At 32.0% G+C, this 18,691-nt stretch overlaps 1 protein-coding gene across 1 annotated transcript; it reads left to right on the top strand.

Moving 5' to 3' along the window:
- The first annotated feature begins 7,252 nt into the window (after positions 1–7,252).
- LOC127150871 (KH domain-containing protein At2g38610-like) lies at positions 7,253–8,440 on the top strand. The gene is made up of 4 exons (XM_051089564.1): positions 7,253–7,709; positions 7,809–7,925; positions 8,111–8,371; positions 8,417–8,440. The coding sequence occupies exons 1-4, from the start codon at positions 7,551–7,553 to the stop codon at positions 8,438–8,440; spliced, it is 561 nt and encodes a 186-aa protein (XP_050945521.1). The 5' UTR covers positions 7,253–7,550.
- Positions 8,441–18,691: the final 10,251 nt, after the last annotated feature.

The following is an 18,691-nucleotide window of genomic DNA, read 5'->3' as shown; positions in this document are numbered from 1 at the left end:
GTTCGTTTGGATTGCCTATGAAAAAAAATGTTTTTTAAGAATACATTTTTTAAAAAATATTTTTTGTAAAATGAGTTTAAAATATAAATACTCACATGTTTGGTTTGACCTCTTTATCAATGTTTATATACAAAATTGTGTTTGCTTTGGTTTATATTTATGAACAAATTTCATAAAAAAATACACACATTTTGAATCCTTTTTTCATAAATATATTTGAAAGTTAATTGTACATTATCTTGAAATTATTAATTTTTTAGTTACTTGAAACTAAACATTACTTTCATTTTTTGTATTAATTTTTTTTGAAAAATTCAATTTTAAAAGCATAAATATCGTAAAATGTAATTATATAATCATAAAACAAAACTTGGTTTCCATCAACAAAATATAAATAAGATAAATAATGTTTTTTAGACAATATAATATCAATTAGACAAAAAGATGTGCAATTTGATCACGTTCTTCATTCATCTTTATTTTACGAATTGAACGATCATGTTCTTTACTGACGTCCTCATGATTTCTTTCACAGATGTTAAGTCGAAATAGATTTAACTGAGAGAGACACATTTGCTAATCTCTATATTTAAATGTGTGTTCATATACATTGAAAACAAATATTCAAAGTATTTAAAAATAAAAAAAAAAAAACAAAAAGAACGATAGAGTAAAAAATAGATAGTAAAAAGGAATAGAAAAAATAAATGAAGAAAAATAGATATTTGGAAGGGATTTTTTATTAAACATTAAATAAATATTTATTCTAAAATTTGGTTGCATGTGTTTACTATAAAATGATTTATTTCATAATTTATTTTTTTCAAAAATTATTTCAAATGAATGCCAAACACCTCAATTTATCTTAAAATGAATTATTTTAAAAATTAAACACTTCAAAAACCAATCCAAACACACCCTAAGATAACCCTCTGTTGCCGCTGTCTCACGAGTTTTAGTTAAGATTAGTCTCTTTGGCAAAGCTTGAAGATTTAAAGTGATTAATTTTTCCATCAAGGATAAGAGAATTTTTCAACTTCCATTTTGGTAACGTTGGTAAGCCAATGAAATTAAATTAATATTTTGTTAATTTAATTTTGGATCTATTTGGGGTTTCTTTAAAAGTTCAATTAGCTAATTTTTGAAGATTTAAATCTTGGATTTTTCCCAAGAAAGGTTGAATTGGTTTCAACCTCATTTTTTTGGAAATTAATTAATTTGGGAGAAATTTTAAATGATAGCCAATTGCTAATTTTATTAACTAAGATACTGAAATTTCCTTTTATGATTAGGATCAAATTAATTGGAAAATTTTTATTGTCAGCTAGGGAGTACCTTATTTGGCTAAAATATCCAAGCTTGATAAGAGCTTGCATGTAATTTTCCATTATGCATTGATGTAGCTAAGATGCATAATGTGTTGATGTTGATGATTGATGATGATGATTGATACTATGTTTATGACTGATTTATGTTGATGATAATGACTGATTTACATTGATGATGATGCATGGTATATTAATCACATGATTCGTTATGATTAATACTCATGCCATGTTTATGATGTTATGATGCATTGCATGCTGTGGATAGGGTGCTCTGTTAACTGTCTATTAGAGTCGTACTCACATGGGTGCCCCTCGGGATCACTACCTTTTTATGATTGCGTAGTCCGACGGGACCACTAGTTCAATATGAGATGATATGTTTATGAGTGACTTGACGGGGTCACTCACAACCCAATTGTCTTAGTGTTTTCTTTGGGTCCACTAAAGACCAGTTTTTCCTAGGTATTCCTTTGGGTTCATCGAAGACCAGAGATGTTCCTAGAAGATTACAGATTGCACGTGTTCGGGAACGTTCCAGTTTAGGGGTATTACTCTACAGGACTCTAATGGAAAGTTAGTAGACACCTAGAGGGACTAGTAGTGGGTCCTTTACTGAGTATATATTTATACTCACTCTTTCTATGTTTAATATTTCAAGCAAAGGTAAGGGTAGAGGAAAGCTGGTGAGCGACAGAGAAGAATCCGTGACATGCCATATGGGGACTCAATTTTGCTTCTGCGTCTATGTATCAATATTTTAGTATTCTGTTTTTAAATGAAAATTTAGTCTTCCTATTTTCAAAAAAGTGTCTCATGTTATTGTTTCTTTTAATTAATGACCTCAACTTAGTATAAAGAGTTGGGTTGTTACATAAATAATTATAATATTAGTAAAAGTTTAATCTATATGTGATATTTTGTTATATTTAATAAATATTTTGGTTTATTTTATTATATTTGAAAATAGTGCTAAAAGTTTTCTTAATTTGTACCGTGGAAGGAAAAAAGGCAAAGTGTCTTTAAGACGAAAAAATTAAAAAGAGTCTTGGAGTGGTGTCGAACCATATACACTTTTAGGCTCAAGTCAGTCTTAGGTTTGTTAGCAACTTGATTGTAGAAAATAGTAGACAATTTTATGGGCATATCTTCAACTATTGTTTTTTTTTTTTCATTTATATAGAATTTTAATGAGTAACTGATGTTTAGGCTCGTAATTGTTGATCTTCACAATTTTTTGAAACCTCTAAGTTAATACTTGTTGAGTGGTTATACACTACCACCGCTTGATGTTGTAATTTATGCTTAAGTGCATGCATCACTCAGTCAATTCTTCAACACATTTTTCTCTTTTATGGATTATTAATTTTTCGTTAAGAATTTGGATGATTTCAAACTCAATTACTACGAGATCCTCTACGAGTTCTTCAATGGATCCTCCAAGGTTCCCCATATGACTTCTAAGTCCTCCAATGTATATCCTACAAAGTTCTTACATGCATGAGTCATCCTCCAACGTTCTCCATAGATATACTATATTGAGATCCTCTCTATAAGTTTCTCTAAACTACCTTTAAGCTTTCTCATGAACCCTCAAACTACTATAATGGTTCTTCATGAGTTCTTTGAACTTTCTCTAAGCTCCGACAATTCTTAACTCATTCTAGACACTTCAATAAATTTTAGAACTCACTCACTACAACAAATCTGGCCTTTAATGTCGGTGGAAAAAATGAAAAATGGGCTTTAATGTCGGTTTTCAAAAGGCGGATGTTTAATGTCGGTTTTAAATCGACATTAAAGAAGGAGCTTTAATGTCGGTTTAAAACCGACATTAAACATCCGCCTTTTGAAAAACGACATTAAAGCCCCTTTGTAATTTTTTTTTAATTTTTTTAATTTGGTAAAAAATCAAGTTTTTCTCTCTCTTACTTTACCTTTTCTTTTTCCTTAAAATTTCTATATAAATTCTCCTCCTCCTCTCTTCTTTAACTTTGAAATCTTCTAACCCTAAACCCACCAATCAAATTTTCTTGCTTTCATTTCCTATCCTCGTAGATTATTTTTTCCATCGACGATTTGAAGATTTACTATGGCCGGTAAAGGAGAAGGTCCGGCGATCGGAATCGATCTTGGAACCAAGTACTCTTGCGGAATGGAAATGGCCGAAATGGAAATGGAAATGGAGGAACGCTCCTGTTGTCTCTTCAGACCCTCACCAGGTTCATCCTCTTTCTCTCTTATCTCTTCATATCTTCACAATCACTCCTATTTGTTGGTCAGTTAGTTGTGGATTTTTCTTTCACTTCTTCGTTATCCTTTACCATGATTTCGGTGTTTCGCGTTTTCTTTTTCGAATTGTAAACATAATCTACAATACTGGAGATATTGATTCATTGATGTTTGGATTGGATTCATTTCTGCAGCTGCAAATTTGTCAACTAGATTTCTATTCATTTTCTTTTTCAATTTAATTGGGTGTTGGATTCTTGTACTCGACTGTCTGATTTTGTTTGGTTTTCAAATCCTTTATTATTATTTGTTTAGATTGATTGACTCGGTATGGCTACACTGTATTTCTAGTGAGGAATTGAACATGGGTCAACTTTTGATGTTGCTATAATTGGCCGGTAAAGGAGAAGATTTAACAATTTCCATTATCCTTAGTGTTGTTGTTTCTTGCTTTTTCCCTCTTGTCTTTAGTAATGGTAAAATGCTTCATCAAAATGCAAAAAGAAAAAAAGAAAGAAAGAAAGAAAAGCCACACGATGTCTCAAACTGAAGTTGGCTGAAACTGGTCTAGAGGAAGGAGAAGGTTCCATGATTTCAATTTTCAAAGTTTCTTTGCTCAGCTTTGCCTTTTAACCGTTTATGTTAGAATGAAGATATGAGGAATTTTATTTGTGATGCACAATGAACATAGTTTATATTATTTATGAGGTCATGGTGATAATCATTAATAAGTTCAACTCAGGGTGCTTTGATATTGATGTTTTCTATTATTCAAATTCATCTTGTTTAGGTTGACCTTTTTTTGTTGGTTGTGTTTACATTTTTTTTCCCTAAAAACTGGAGATGCTACAGCTTCATTTCAAATCTCTTTCATTTCTCTCCTAATTAGTGTAAAATCGAGACATCTATGTTGCTCACCTTGCTTGGTCAAGTACTTATTTGGATTGAGGAGTTTTTAAACCTTGGTAGGTTTCATAAGCCTATTAGAAGTTTTATTTGGTGAGCCATTGTATAGTACGTTAATTCTTTGTTGAGTTTTACTGTAATGTCATGCTTTATCTACATGTCTTGATTGATAATTTTGAAGAATTATGGGTTAGTCTTTTCTCTATATCTTTAGTTGAGTACTGAACTTCATTATTATTTGATCATGTGTTTTTTAGGTTTGCGGATGTCTATGGGTAAGCTTTTTCTCTATATGTGTTGTCTTCGTTGGAAGAAATATGGGTAAGCTTTACTATTGTTTTAGGAGCGGATTCTCACATTTTGAATTTTTCATTGATCTTTTTTTCATTTGGAATTATTTTTCTGACCCTAGTAGGTTCACGCCATCATGGGAAAGAATGGTTCTGGAAAATGCACATTTGCAAAGGTTAGTATTATTTGTGTTCTTTTCTCTAATTCTCATTAAACAGAAAAATGATTTCTGACGTTCTTTATCAGTAATGAACTTTGAGCTTAGAAGTTTGTTAGTTTCCTTTGCTTCAATTTGTACTTCGAATGGAATTTTTCCAGCTTTATTTAACTTTTAGTACAGTCCAAAAGCTCAATTACTATGGTCAAATGAGTTAAAGTTTTGGTAATAATGTGTTGTGTTATGTCATTTGAAGCATTCTGGATTCAAATTTGTACTTAGGCTCGACTTGTGAAATTTGGAACATCAGTCTATTTGTGGTTGATTATGCATACTGGGTTGTGTTTTTTCTTTTGGATTTTTTCTGTTTGTGTGTGCATCCATTATGTGGAAAAATGCTTGTTTTCTCATTGAAAGGGAGCGTTAGTCTTATATTCCACAAAAAACCAACTTCGTTATATAATCTAACTAAATGGTACTCAATACTGGGTTGTGTTTTTTCTTTTGGATTTTTTCTGCTACTATTGTTGGACGAGCTGTTACAGATGATGCTAAAATGGCAATGCAGACTAGGAGTACTAGTGGTAACTTTGTTATTGCTAATGTTGCCATTTCTTGGTACCAAAATTGAGTATGAATTAGGTTAAGAGAAGGATTGAATAAGAAGGTTCTAATTACTCTCTAAAAATAAGTAGTCCTGTTTGCAGAGGTTGAACTTGATATAGATGTGGTTGAACTTGATATAGATGGGGTTGTCAGAGGAAGAAATCACAAAAACTGTGTTGCAGAGGCTACATTGTTGGAGACTTCGAGCTTGCTATGTCAAGAGAAAAATTTCAAAACTCTTAGAACTTAATCAAAATACTAACTCTATTATTTTTTACTCTTTAAGTACATATTAACGAACATAAACTTTAGAGAGGTGGCTTTGGTGCCTGATACTTGAAATACAATTTATTCTATGACATCTACCATAGGCTTATTTGCAATGCAATATTAATCAATACATCATTGGATAAGAACGTGATTTGTTCTATAGGATAGGTTCTGTACAACTGTGTAAAATTTACTTGGAAAATTAACCAAAGGTTGGAGGTCCAGGTATAATCTCAGGTGATGAGTTGTGCTTGTGGCTTATGAACAAGGCTATTCATCCCACACCAAGTTGTATACAAGTAGCGCAACCAAAGGGTAAAGTTCTGATTATTATTATTTGTTAGTTATTATAAAATTTAGAAAGCTATGTTTAACCTAAGGCAACCAATATCTTAATGAATTTGGAAATCATTAATGCTTAGTGAGGACTCTAGAGTCAAAGTTATTGATGCCTCATGTAGTCATACGATTCTCTTGAATATAATGAAGTCGTTGAATATTTGCTCATTATGAATATTTGTTATTCACATATTTTCATGCTATCATTGAAATTTATCTTACTTTGTCTGCTCTTAAATCCAAGTTTGGTATGATGCAAACGGTGTGAAAGTGTTCTACTAGGTGATCTTTGGTCCCTCGTTAGATTCTTATGCTAAAAAGACATTTATATATTTCTGGTTTTTTGCACTCAAATCTCATTATTGGCTCTGAAACATTTCATAGCATCTACGAATGACGATGTAGCTTAAGTATGGAAATTTGGTTCTGGTAGCAAAGGAGACTGCATTCATAATTGTTGTTTAAGTTCTATAATTGTTGTTTGCAATTACTAATCCACCTGAACAGTTAGAAACATTTAATGATGTGATAATAAGATGACTTAACAAATGCTCTTATTGGATAAGATTACTTGATATAACTGCAATTGATTTTGCACACTTTCTGTCTTCTGATATTATTTAGCAGCAAAGTTTTAACATTGAGATTGTTCTGTGTTAAATGGAATTGTTGGTTTTCAGTCACCGAAGCTTTGGGACACGACAGAAAACAAGACAAGAACATTGAAAGTTCATAAGAAGTTGGTACCAGCCTGACTTGGCTGCATCAAATGCTACTGGTTTAGTTGCTTCAGCAAGTCACAATGACTGTCAAGATCTGACAGTAACGAAATCGACGAGCTCTCTTCTCCAACTAAAATACTGTGAAAGTAATTAGTTCTGATATTTCTTCAAACCAGGTGCTTAGACTTCCTTAAGGTTGATAGAAACTTCTTTTTGTTCGAGAGAAAGAATTTTGTGTTGCAAGTATTTGTAGTTAAAATTTCATAATTGGAACTTGCTTTTTTGGCCTCAAGAGAATATTGTTAGTTAGGAGGACTTTGATTAGCTAGGTATATATATCTCAAATGGTTCAATTTCGCAGCAGTTATTTCAAGTTCCAAAATACCACAGGTTTCACAGTGATGTGGAGTTGGGAAACTTATATCATTTTAATTCTTTAATTCCATATTTTGATGCAGTATGCTTATTATTTCTCTCCATAATCAGAAAAGTTGTTTGAACTTAATATGAAATTGTTATCTTGGGATCGTGGGAAGGTAATAGAAACTTCCATCATGTCTGTAACATTTACCTTGACTTGTAAGCTTTCCAGAAGTTTCCCTTTTGCTATATAGGATGCCTATAACCCAATTTTTTTTAACTTTTATGCCTTAGACAAACTTATTATTTTGAAAGAAAAAAAACAGAGAAAAAAAAATCAATATGACCACTAATGTTACTTTCATTTTTTCCTTTTCACAGCCAAGGTTAAGTGGAAATCCTGGAATGACAATGGACTGGCAAGGTGCTCCTGCAAGCCCTAGTTCATTTACTGTAAAGAGGATTTTGCGTTTGGAAATTCCAGTGGACACATATCCGAATGTAAATTCAATAAAGAAGTGTCTCTGTATGCGGTTTCTGAAATCCTTTCAGAATGTGGATTATTTAACACTTTAATTTGTCTTGTTCCTTGGATGGCAGTTCAATTTTGTTGGACGGCTTCTTGGATCGAGAGGCAATTCTCTGAAGCGGGTAGAAGCTACTACAGGATGTCGTGTGTATATCAGAGGAAAGGGGTCAATTAAAGATCCAGAGAAGGTATTTTAGGTGAAATTGCTTGGATGAAACACTTGAGTAAATTGCTCACTCTAAGTGATCACTTAAAATTTTTTCCATTGGGTGTTTCTTATTGTGTTTGATAGTCATATCAGTATCTGCGTATGTTTAATATTGGGCTATCTGGTTATTTATTTCTTTATCTATGACTGTTTTAAATTCTCAAGGAAGAGAAACTCCGAGGAAGACTTGGTTATGAACATCTGAACGAACCACTACATGTCCTAATTGAGGCTGATTTACCAGCCAATATCATTGATATCAGGCTGAGACAGACACAAGAAATTATAGAAGAACTACTTAAACCCGTGGTACTGTTTACTTTCCAACCTAATTCTATCAAGTTTAATTTTGTTTATGATGGGATGGGCCCAATAGATGACATTTACCTTGACATGCAAATGGGTATTCTCTCTCAAATGCAAACTGTATGGTTATTCTATATAAATGGTTTATTTGGATATTGTTTGTAGATAATTGAAGTTATATCTGGTTGAAAGCTAAGCGATTGTGCAGAGATTGCCAAGCGACCGTTGAAAATTGAAGACTGAGAAGACATTTAGGATTTTTAATTATTTAATTCTTGTATTAGAATCTTTTTTCATGTACTATTGTAGAATGTATATACATAATATTAAGATTTTATTTTGTGTATTCAATGTAAAAGACAAATATTATAGTTTCTAACATAATATGAATTTCATTGATTTGTTGGCGTGTGAAAAACATATTTATCTACATTGATCCAATGTCGGTCTATAGGACAATAATGTGACAATTAAATAAAAATAAATTTGTAAAAATGAATCCAAAAACTAGGCTTTAATGTCGGTTTTAAACCGACATCAAAGTTCAACCGAAATTAAAGGGCTTCAATAACACTATCAAAGATGTCGGTTGAAAACTGACAAACCGACATTAAAGAGGCCTTTAATGTCGTTTTTAAACCGACATTAAAGCCCAACCGACATTAAAGGGCATCAATAACACCATCAAAGATGTCGGTTGAAAACTGACATTAAAGGCCTTTAATGTCGTTTTTAACCCGACATTAAAGAGGCCTTTAATGTCGTTTTTAAACCGACATTAAAGCCCAACCGACATTAAAGGCCTTTAATAACGCTCACAAAGATGTCGGTTGCCAAGTGAAATTAAAGTCCTTTAATGTCGGTTTAACCGACATTAAAGGCCAAAATTCTTCTAGTGTACTCTAAGTTCGCATTTAAGTTCACCTTAAACTCTCTCATGGGTCGATAAGATTATTGGTCCTATGAACATCCTTTTGTGTATGAACCATATTAACTCAATCTACCTATAACAACATGTTGAAAAGAACAAATAACTTTAAAAATAAATGTAGGTTTGAATATACAATTTTGATGATGAATTGAAGTTGAGGTGAATACGGTCAACAAAGGGCAAACCAAAAGTGGGGGAGCGCTGAATTTGAAATACAATAACTAACCACCGAAAGCCAAATTGGAAAAAAAAAAATTTCTTAAAGAAAAAATAAGTGAAAGGAAAAGTAGTATTATTAATAAATAATATTTGATGGAACAAACTTTGATTAGAGTCTTGATGTTTAAGGATATGATATTGGACCATTGTTTTCAAACCCATAGTGGTCCTTAGCCAAACAAATTGCCTTTTGAGGACTTTAGAATTTTCAAACACTCTCTCTCATACCTCAACTTTTGGTCATTTTCTAAATTGCATAAATAAATTTTTTAAAAATGAATGACCCTTTGAGAATTATCTGATAAATCTAATAATTACATTTTAGCACTGATTTTTTTTAAAAAAAAAAATTGTCATTTGAAGCTATTTTCCCTCGACACACAACTTTTGGATATATTTACTTCATTTATGATTTTTTTTTTCTTGTAATTGGTTGTTTGATGTACATCGAACATATATATATGGAAATGTTAAATATGTCTATTACGATGAGTTAATATAGGTTTGTACGGGGAGCAACACATATAGGTGGTGGAAAATAGCATAATACAATTAGCTTAATTATTCATTTTGTTTCCTCTATCTTTTTAAATTAACTAGTGTTTGAGAATTAGTTCCTATATTTTGAGTTTTACGGTGGTTGATGAACACATTTTGAATCTCAAAGTTAGAAAATAAAGCAAATTATTTGAAAAGAAGCATGTGAGATGATGATAATTAATTTTTCTTCACCAAGGAATACTTGGCCCACAAACTACTTTGCATGCTAGAAAATTTTAATTTTACAAAGATAAATTTTTTCAACCATCCTAGTTGGATCTATTGGTAAATAATGAACATGAGTTTGATAAAAAGATTAGCTAAGAAGGAATAGGTTATTGAATAGAAGTTAATATCCTAGGAGTTTTTTTTTTACCACTCAAATATTGTAGGATCGAACATGATGTTCATAAAATCAATTGAGTGTACGTAAACTAGTTCTAAATACTTGTTGTTGATATATATATATATATAAGGGTATTAAACACTTTCAACTTTTAAAAAGTATGTATATAATAGGTAAAAGCACACCTTCAATTTTCTAGATATAATTGATCTTTAATTTGAACTTTAAATAGAACCTATAAGTTTTTTTATTTAAAAAGTTAATCTAAGAAATCTCCAAATTTATTAAAAGATGTAAAACATTTATACTACCATATACAAATTTCTATGATTGATGATATTTAGAAGGCATTTTAAAAAATGAGAATGTAAACACACCATCCAAAAGTTTAAGACAAATAATAATAATAATAGGCAATAAGCATGTTTTAAAACTTAAAAGCACACTAGACACACATTATCAAGTTGTTTGGGGTTAGTATATTTACTGTGGTGTTGGGCTTTTTTAACCCTAACCTTTGTTTTGGCCGGGGTTTATGGAAATCCTAGTTTTAGGGTTTCCATAATACCCGTTTTATCCCTTAATCTCCTTTCCTCAATTTGTCGATTTCTCTTCTTCTTTCTCTCCTTCAACCTATGTTTAAGGTCTCCTCAACCTGTGTTTCCTCCCTTCTTCCTTCCTCGATTTTTCAAATGGATGCTAGCCTCTCCATTTTCATATCCGCATAGAACTTTCATTCGCCCTCAGATCAATCGAATCATCATCATCATTAATCGAATCCAACGACTCCAGAAAAGCTTTCTCCACGTCGTAATCTCCATCTCCTTCCTTTTCTTCACCATCAGAACCACTAATAATCCATTTCATTTTTTAGCACGAAAAATCCATCCCCTTTCCATCGAAAACCTCCTTTCCTTCGTGACTCTGAATTCATCTCTACATCTCTTTCTGCTGTCTCTCTCACTCTCCAAAAGTCGATCTCGTTTTGTTGAAGGCAGTGCTCCGACAGCGTTACCTCTAAAACGTTTCGGTTTAGGGAGTTGTAGGAACCACCGTCGAAGAAGAAGAATGGAACTTATGGGAAGAAGCGGGAACCACAGAACACTACAAGAAAATTGTTATTTAGTGACAAATTTTTAGTGACATAACAATTTTTTGTCCGTAAAAGGTCATTTATAGCGACGCAAAAAAATATGTCACAAAAGATTATTGTTAGCGACACATTTTAAATTTGCGTCACTAAAAGAATTAGCAACACAATAATAATGTCACTAAAAATGTGATATCTTTAGCCACAAAAATAGATGTTGCTAAAAGTCTAAAAAAAATTTCCCCCTTATCTCCTTCATCTTTTTTTCATTAGACAATTTTAATTAAAAAAAAATACCTTTCCCTCTACCCATTACCCAACTCGAAAATCTTTCCATCTCCACCTCCTCTCCTCCACGGCTGAACTACCCATCTGCACGAACTGAGGCGGTCGACGACGAATCTGTGCGACGACGACGACGACGCTTTTACGGCCACGGCAAACGAACCACGCTGAACCAGGCAGAACGAACCACGTTGAACCAGGCTGAATGAACCACGCTGAACCAGGGTGAACGAACTCGTGAAGCACACTGACGGCCAACTGCACGAACCACGCTGACGACCAACTGCACAAGCCACGCTGGCGGCCAACTGCACGAACCACTCCGACGACCAACTGCACAAACTACCCGATGACCACCAACCTCGAACGATTTCGAAAGCTTCTTCTCACCACGATTCTGCCCGAACTTCCTTGAACACTTCCGACAAGATTCTTAATATTCCGGTGAGATTCTTAATTTTTAAAATTTTTAGGGCAGTGTATTTGATTTTGATTTGTTGAATATTTATTCTCTTAATTAGTTATAAGATTGAGTTTTATCCTTGTAGTGTTTGCATAGTCTTGATTAATGTTTAGATTTAAGTAATGTCTTGTTGAATATTTGTTTTGTTAATTAGATTTAAGTAATGTCTCGTTAAATATTTGTTTTGTTATTGTGTTTTCACTTCTAGGAATGAAGTTGTAAGTTTAGATTGTTGTTGTTAATAGAACAACAACAATATAATTTTTATTGACTTAATACGAAGATCTTGATTTTAGGTTTTGAGAGTTGTTGTTTTGATTGCTCTTTCTCTTTGTAAGTGTAATTGTTGTTCTTTCGAATGTGTGATTGTATACTTTATTATTAAGTAATTTACATATGGCTTTAATTCTAACACATGGATTTCTAACTTAGGTACTTTAAGTGTTGTACTTATTATGGATCGAAGTTGGATAAATTTAAAAGATCGAGCTTCTAGTGAATATTCTGATGGTGTTACTAACTTTATCAAAATTGCAACTAATCATTTAGACAAAGAGGAAAGAACAAGATGTCCTTGTTCAAATTGTTTGAATGTCAATTGGAATAGATTAGACGTCATAGAACGTCATTTGTATAAATATGGTATGTCCCTGACTTATAAGCGATGAATATTTCACGAAGATATTGTTGATCTTTCTCCATTTTTAAGGTTTAATTCGAGGTTTTTAGGTGCAACATTTTTCAATGTAAATGAATGTAGAGAAGAGAATGTAAATCTTAGAGAAAACATTGGAGTTAGAGATACTATGGATGATGAGATGGTAGAGATGATTCATGATCTACACGGGCCAATGTTTGAAGAATGTAGAAGAGAATTAGACGAGCAAGATGAGTCTGATAAAATAAGTGGAATGTTTCCTAAAATAGAAGAGAAGTTATATCCGGGATGTCTAAAGTTCACTTCATTTAATTTTTTAGTGAAACTTATGCACATTAAGGTACTTAATCGTTGGAGCAACAAATCCTTTGATATGTTGCTTGAACTATTAAATGAAGCCTTTCCGAACTGTGTGAAGCTATCTGCCTCCTACTATGAAGCTAAGAAAAGACTACGTGTCCTAGGGATGGGATATGAATCAATTCATGTGTGAAAATTTGATTGTGCTTTATTTTGGAAAGATTATGCATCACTTGACAAATGTCCACATTGTGAAGAGTCTAGATATAGGTTGAATGATAGAAAGGGGAAATAAATTCCACATAAGGTGCTAAGATATTTTTCACTAAAGGCAAGGTTGCAAAGATTATTTCTTTCAAAACATAACGTAGAGGATATGAGGTGGCACAAAGATAAGAGGTGTGAAATTGAAGGCATACTTCGACATCCTGCTGATGCTGAGGGTTGGAAACATTTTGATGAACAATATCCTTGTTTTGTTTCAAACGCTCGAAATGTCATATTAGCACTTTCTTTTGATGGATTTAATTCATTTGGAAACATGAGCACAACATACAGCATGAGGCCAATTATACTCATTCTATACAACTTGCCTCCTTGGAAGTGTATGAAAGCACCATTCACTTTTCTATCTTTACTCATCCTTAGTCCAATGTCTCCTGGCAAAGAAATTGTTATTTACTTATAACCATTGATAGATGAGTTAAATGAGTTGTAGGTGGATGGTATTCAAACATACGATAGTTTCAATGCTTCTTTCTTCCAACTTCGTGCTGCACTGTTGTGGACAATAAATGATTTTCCAACTTATGGTGATTTATCTGGTTGGAGGACAAAAGGTTATAAAGCATGCTGGTTTGCAATGTTGATACAAGCTCAATGGGACTAAAGAGCAAAATTTGTTATATGGGACATCGTAGATATCTACCTCTAACACATGCATGGCGTAAAAGTAGGCAACATGATGGAAAACAAGAATTACAAGCAACTCCAAATATTTTATCTGAACAAGATATAGTAAATCAATTGAATTCTATAAGTTTTTCGATGTTGAGCAAGAATCCTACAAGACGTGATATCAAACGAAAAAGGTCAAATTGTGAGCACAATTGGACTAAAAAAAGTATATTTTTTTTCAATCTTCCTTATTGGCAAAACCATAAACTATGTCATAATCTAGATGTGATGCATATTGAGAAAAATATTTGTGATAACTTGGTAGGTACGATATTGAACATTGATGGAAAGACTAAAGACACCATTAAAGCTCGTGAGGATCTAGCTAACTTAAAAATAAGAAAGGAGCTTCACATACAAGAGATTGAAAATAAACGTGTAAAGTCTCATGCTTCCTACACGTTAACTACTGCTGAAAAAGTTGACTTTTGTACGTTCTTGAAGTCTGTGAAGTTTCCAGATGGTTTTGCATCCAGCATGAGAAGAAGTGAGATTGAATTATTTCAACTCACGTGTTCCAATGAGAAGAAGGGGTGGGTGAATAAGGCAAAAGCGAAATATGTAAGTAAAGTTGTATGTTCATTGTTGAAATTTTTCTTAACCTATAATGGATTGATACTATTATGTAAATATAGTGTAGGATGAGATGGTGGAATTAAAAACAACTTCATCACAAGAAGGGAGTGAACCTCTTCTAGAAAGGGAAATATGTGAACGAGTATTGGGTAAGCGGTCGGGGCATGTGAAAGGACAAGGTTGGGGACCAAGACTCAAGAATGCTAGAAATGAAACAATTCAACACAACACAAAAGAAACAAATGCACATATTGCTCACATGCAAAGTATTGTTGAATCACAACAAGCTACAATTGAAGCAATTTTAAGAAGATTATCCTGTCAAGAAGCTACCTCCAACATGAAACGAAGTTCAGAATAATCAAATGATAGTCAACATGTAATTTTTTCAACTTAATTAGTTTGATATGAAGTGTCGGATTAGAATAGTATATAGAAACATGCTATAGTGTGAATTGATATGTAACGACCTAACTCTTTATACTAAGCTGAGGTCATTACTAAAAAGAAACAATAACAATAGACACTTTCTTGAAAAGAGGGAAGACTAAATTTTCATTAAAAACGGAATACTGAAACACTGATACATAGACGCAGAAGCAAAACTGAGTCCCCATATGATATGTCACGGATCCTTCTCTGTCGCTCGCCAGCTTTCCTCTACCTTTACCTTTGCCTGAAATATTAAACATAGAAAGAGTGAGTATAAACATATACTCAGTAAGGGACCTAATACTAGTTCTGCTAGGTGTCTGTTAACTTCCCATTAGAGTCCTGTAAAGAAGTACCTCTAAACTGGCAAGTTCTCGAACATGTGCAATCTGTGATCCTGTAGGAACAAATCTGGTCTTCGGTGAACCTAAGGAACACCTAAGACAATCTAGTGTACCCGAAGGAAACACTAAGACAATCGGGCTGTGAGTGACCCCGTCGAATCACTCGTAATCATGTCTATGTTAATGTCAATGTCATAATGGACTGGTAATTCCGTCGGACTACACAGTCATAAAAAAGGTGATGATCCCGAGGGATACCCATGTGGGTACGACTCTAATAGACAAAGTTAACAGAACAACCTATCCATAGCATGTATCATAACATAACATCACCATAAACATGGTATATCATAACAATCTAGCATACTTAACCAAATATCGTAATCATAAGCATAACGCAGTCGTCTTCATCAACATACTACCAGTCATAACATGACATTAGTCATCATCATCAATCACCAATATAATTACAATCATTATCAATAGCATCAAGTTATGCATTTTTGCTACCATCAATGCATAACCATAATTACATGCAGTCTCTTAACTTCAGTTCGAAGATCTAGCTACCATCAATGCATAACCAAGATACTCCCTAGCTGACAAAAAAATTCTCCAATTAACTTGATCCTAATCATAAAAAGAAATTTCAGTATCTTAATTAATAAAAAAATAGCAATTGGCTATCATCAAAAAAATTTCCCAAACTAATTAACTTTCTACAAAATTGGGGTTGAAACCAATTCAACCTTGATTGGTAAAAATCCAAGATTTAAATCTTCAAGAATTAGCCAATTGAACCTTTAAAGAAACCCAAAAAGGTATAAAATTAAATTAATAAATTATTAATTCATTAGCTTACCAAGGTTACTCAAATGGAGGTTGAAAAATTCTCTTATCCTTGATGGGAAAATTCATCACTTCAAATCCTCAAGCTTTCTAAAGAGACTAATCTTAACTAAAATTGGTGAGGAGGTAGCGGTAGAGGGTTATCCTAGAGAAAAAGGTTCTAGAGAAAAAGATGAAGAACCTTTTTCTTTTTTCTTTTCTTTTCAACTTAAGCATTTCAATGCTATTTATAGACCCAAATAATGACAAAAATATACATATATCTTTATTTCCATTATCTTTCATAAATTTGCCTTAAATGCACAAAATCTTAGGCATTTATAACCATTAATAATAATAATAATACTTCTTTATTATATTATTTTTCTCTCACCAAAATCTATAATAAACATATATTTATTTAGACCATCGTATTTATATATTTTTTCTTGTCCAATCAAATCAACAATCTCTCTCTTCATAGATTATCTTCTTTTCCAAACAAATATTTTTCCATATTAATTATTTAGAAAAAACCAAATAATTAATATCGTAATCCACACAAAATCTAAATTATTAATTAAATGTATATATCCATATATATATATACTCAATTAAATCCAATTTCACCTCAATCAACTTTTTCCTCCAAAATCTCAAATTAACTTAAATTCTCAATTAATTTAATCAATCAAATCTTTTTCAGTAAACCACTTATAACTTCCAACATGAATTATATTAACCCAACCAACCATAACAACTCCACTCCATAATCAAGATTTATTTTTTTACAGAATAATTAATTATCTTCCACAATAATTAATTATTATTTATCCTTCTGTAAAATAATTAATTATCTTCCACAATAATTAATTATTATTTATCTTTATTTAAAATAATTAATTATCTTCCACAATAATTAGTTATTATTTATCTTTATCTAAAATAATTAATTATCTTCCACAATAATTAATTATTATTTATCTTTTTCTAAAATAATTAATTATCTTCCACAATAATTAATTATTATTTATCTTTCTCCAAAATAATTATCTTTTTACAAATAATTATATTTTTCCAAAATATAATTATTTTACTTTTTCTCCCTTAATAAATATCATTTCTCCAAAATACAATTATCTTTACTTTAAATAACTATATTTCAACAAATATCTTTTCCTTTCACATAATAATTATATATATATTTCCACATATACATATAATTATCAAATCTCCAACAAACTTTCCACCCCACAATTTAATTAAATAACATCCATAATTATTTAATTTAATTCAACTCCAACAACACTAAAAATCCACAACTTTACTTAATCCTCATAACATACCATTTAATCAAAAACTCAACAAACACCACATGCCAAAACCCCTAATTAATTAAATATTCATCCAAGAAATATTTAATTAATTTCAATTCCCACATAAATCAAATAATTCTCATCAAACGAATTCAAAATAACGTCCAATAAATTAATTCTAATTAAACAAAATTAAGATAAATTTTGGGGCGTTACAACCTTCCCTCTTTTAAGAAACTTTCGTCCTCGAAAGTTTTAATCTTTGAACAACTTGGGATACAAGGTTCTCATGTCTTTCTATCAAACTCCATAATCTTTAATTAAATATACACACCCATGTATATATATTTAATTAATCCAACACAAAACAACCGAATACATTCCTTAACTTTGAATTCCACTTAATGTAATACCCATAATAATTTCCCTAAATTTATGGGGTGTTACACGATATGACTATCGTGCAGTTATGGTAGTCATAGATTCGTTCTTCTGATGATTTTGGTCTTGAATTTGTTGCTTTCGACTTAATTAGTTTAATCCGTTTGATTAGTGTCATAATGCTTTGAAGCCGTTTGTTGAGTTTAATTGTAATGAATTGGTTGCTTTAGACATGCCTCCTCCCTTCTCATTATTTTTTAGAAAGTTTGAGTTTTATCCATTTGAGTATGACATATTTAAAGTGCCTAAGCCCCTCCCCCCCCCCCCTCATTCTTTCAACTTAATTAGTTTGATATAAAGTGTTGGATTAGAGTAGCATATGCGAATATGATATATTCATTCTTGTGATGATTTTGGTCTTTGATGTAGACTTGCCCCCCCCCCCCCACATTGTTTCAGAATGTTTGGTTTTCATCCGTTTGATTAGTGTCATAATGCTTTGAAACCGTTTATTGAGTTCAATGGTAATGAATTTGTTGTTTTAGATGTAGACATGTCCCCCCTCCCCTCCTCCCATTCTTTCAACTTAATTAGTTTGATATGAAGTGTCGGATTAGAGTAGCATATGCGAATATGATATATTCGTTCTTGTGATGATTTTGGTCCTTGATGTAGACATCACCCCTCTCATTGTTTTAGAATGTTTGGGTTTCGTTTGTTTGAGTAGTGTCATAATGCTTTGAAGCCGTTTATTGAGTTTGATGGTAATGAATT

This window comes from Cucumis melo, chromosome 9 (assembly GCF_025177605.1).
Source record: "Cucumis melo cultivar AY chromosome 9, USDA_Cmelo_AY_1.0, whole genome shotgun sequence".
Lineage (NCBI taxonomy): Eukaryota > Viridiplantae > Streptophyta > Magnoliopsida > Cucurbitales > Cucurbitaceae > Cucumis > Cucumis melo.
The sequence above is the reverse complement of the archived record's forward strand: the minus strand, read 5'-3'. Positions and strand labels throughout refer to the sequence as shown.

Excerpts from the sequence above, each read along its gene's own strand:
- LOC127150871 (XM_051089564.1), top strand. The coding sequence starts at position 7,551 with ATGACCACTAATGTTACTTTCATTTTTTCCTTTTCACAGCCAAGGTTA. Across the intron at positions 7,926-8,110 it reads CAATTAAAGATCCAGAGAAG|GAAGAGAAACTCCGAGGAAG; the intron begins GTATTTTAGGTG and ends TAAATTCTCAAG. Across the intron at positions 8,372-8,416 it reads TTCTCTCTCAAATGCAAACT|ATAATTGAAGTTATATCTGG; the intron begins GTATGGTTATTC and ends TATTGTTTGTAG.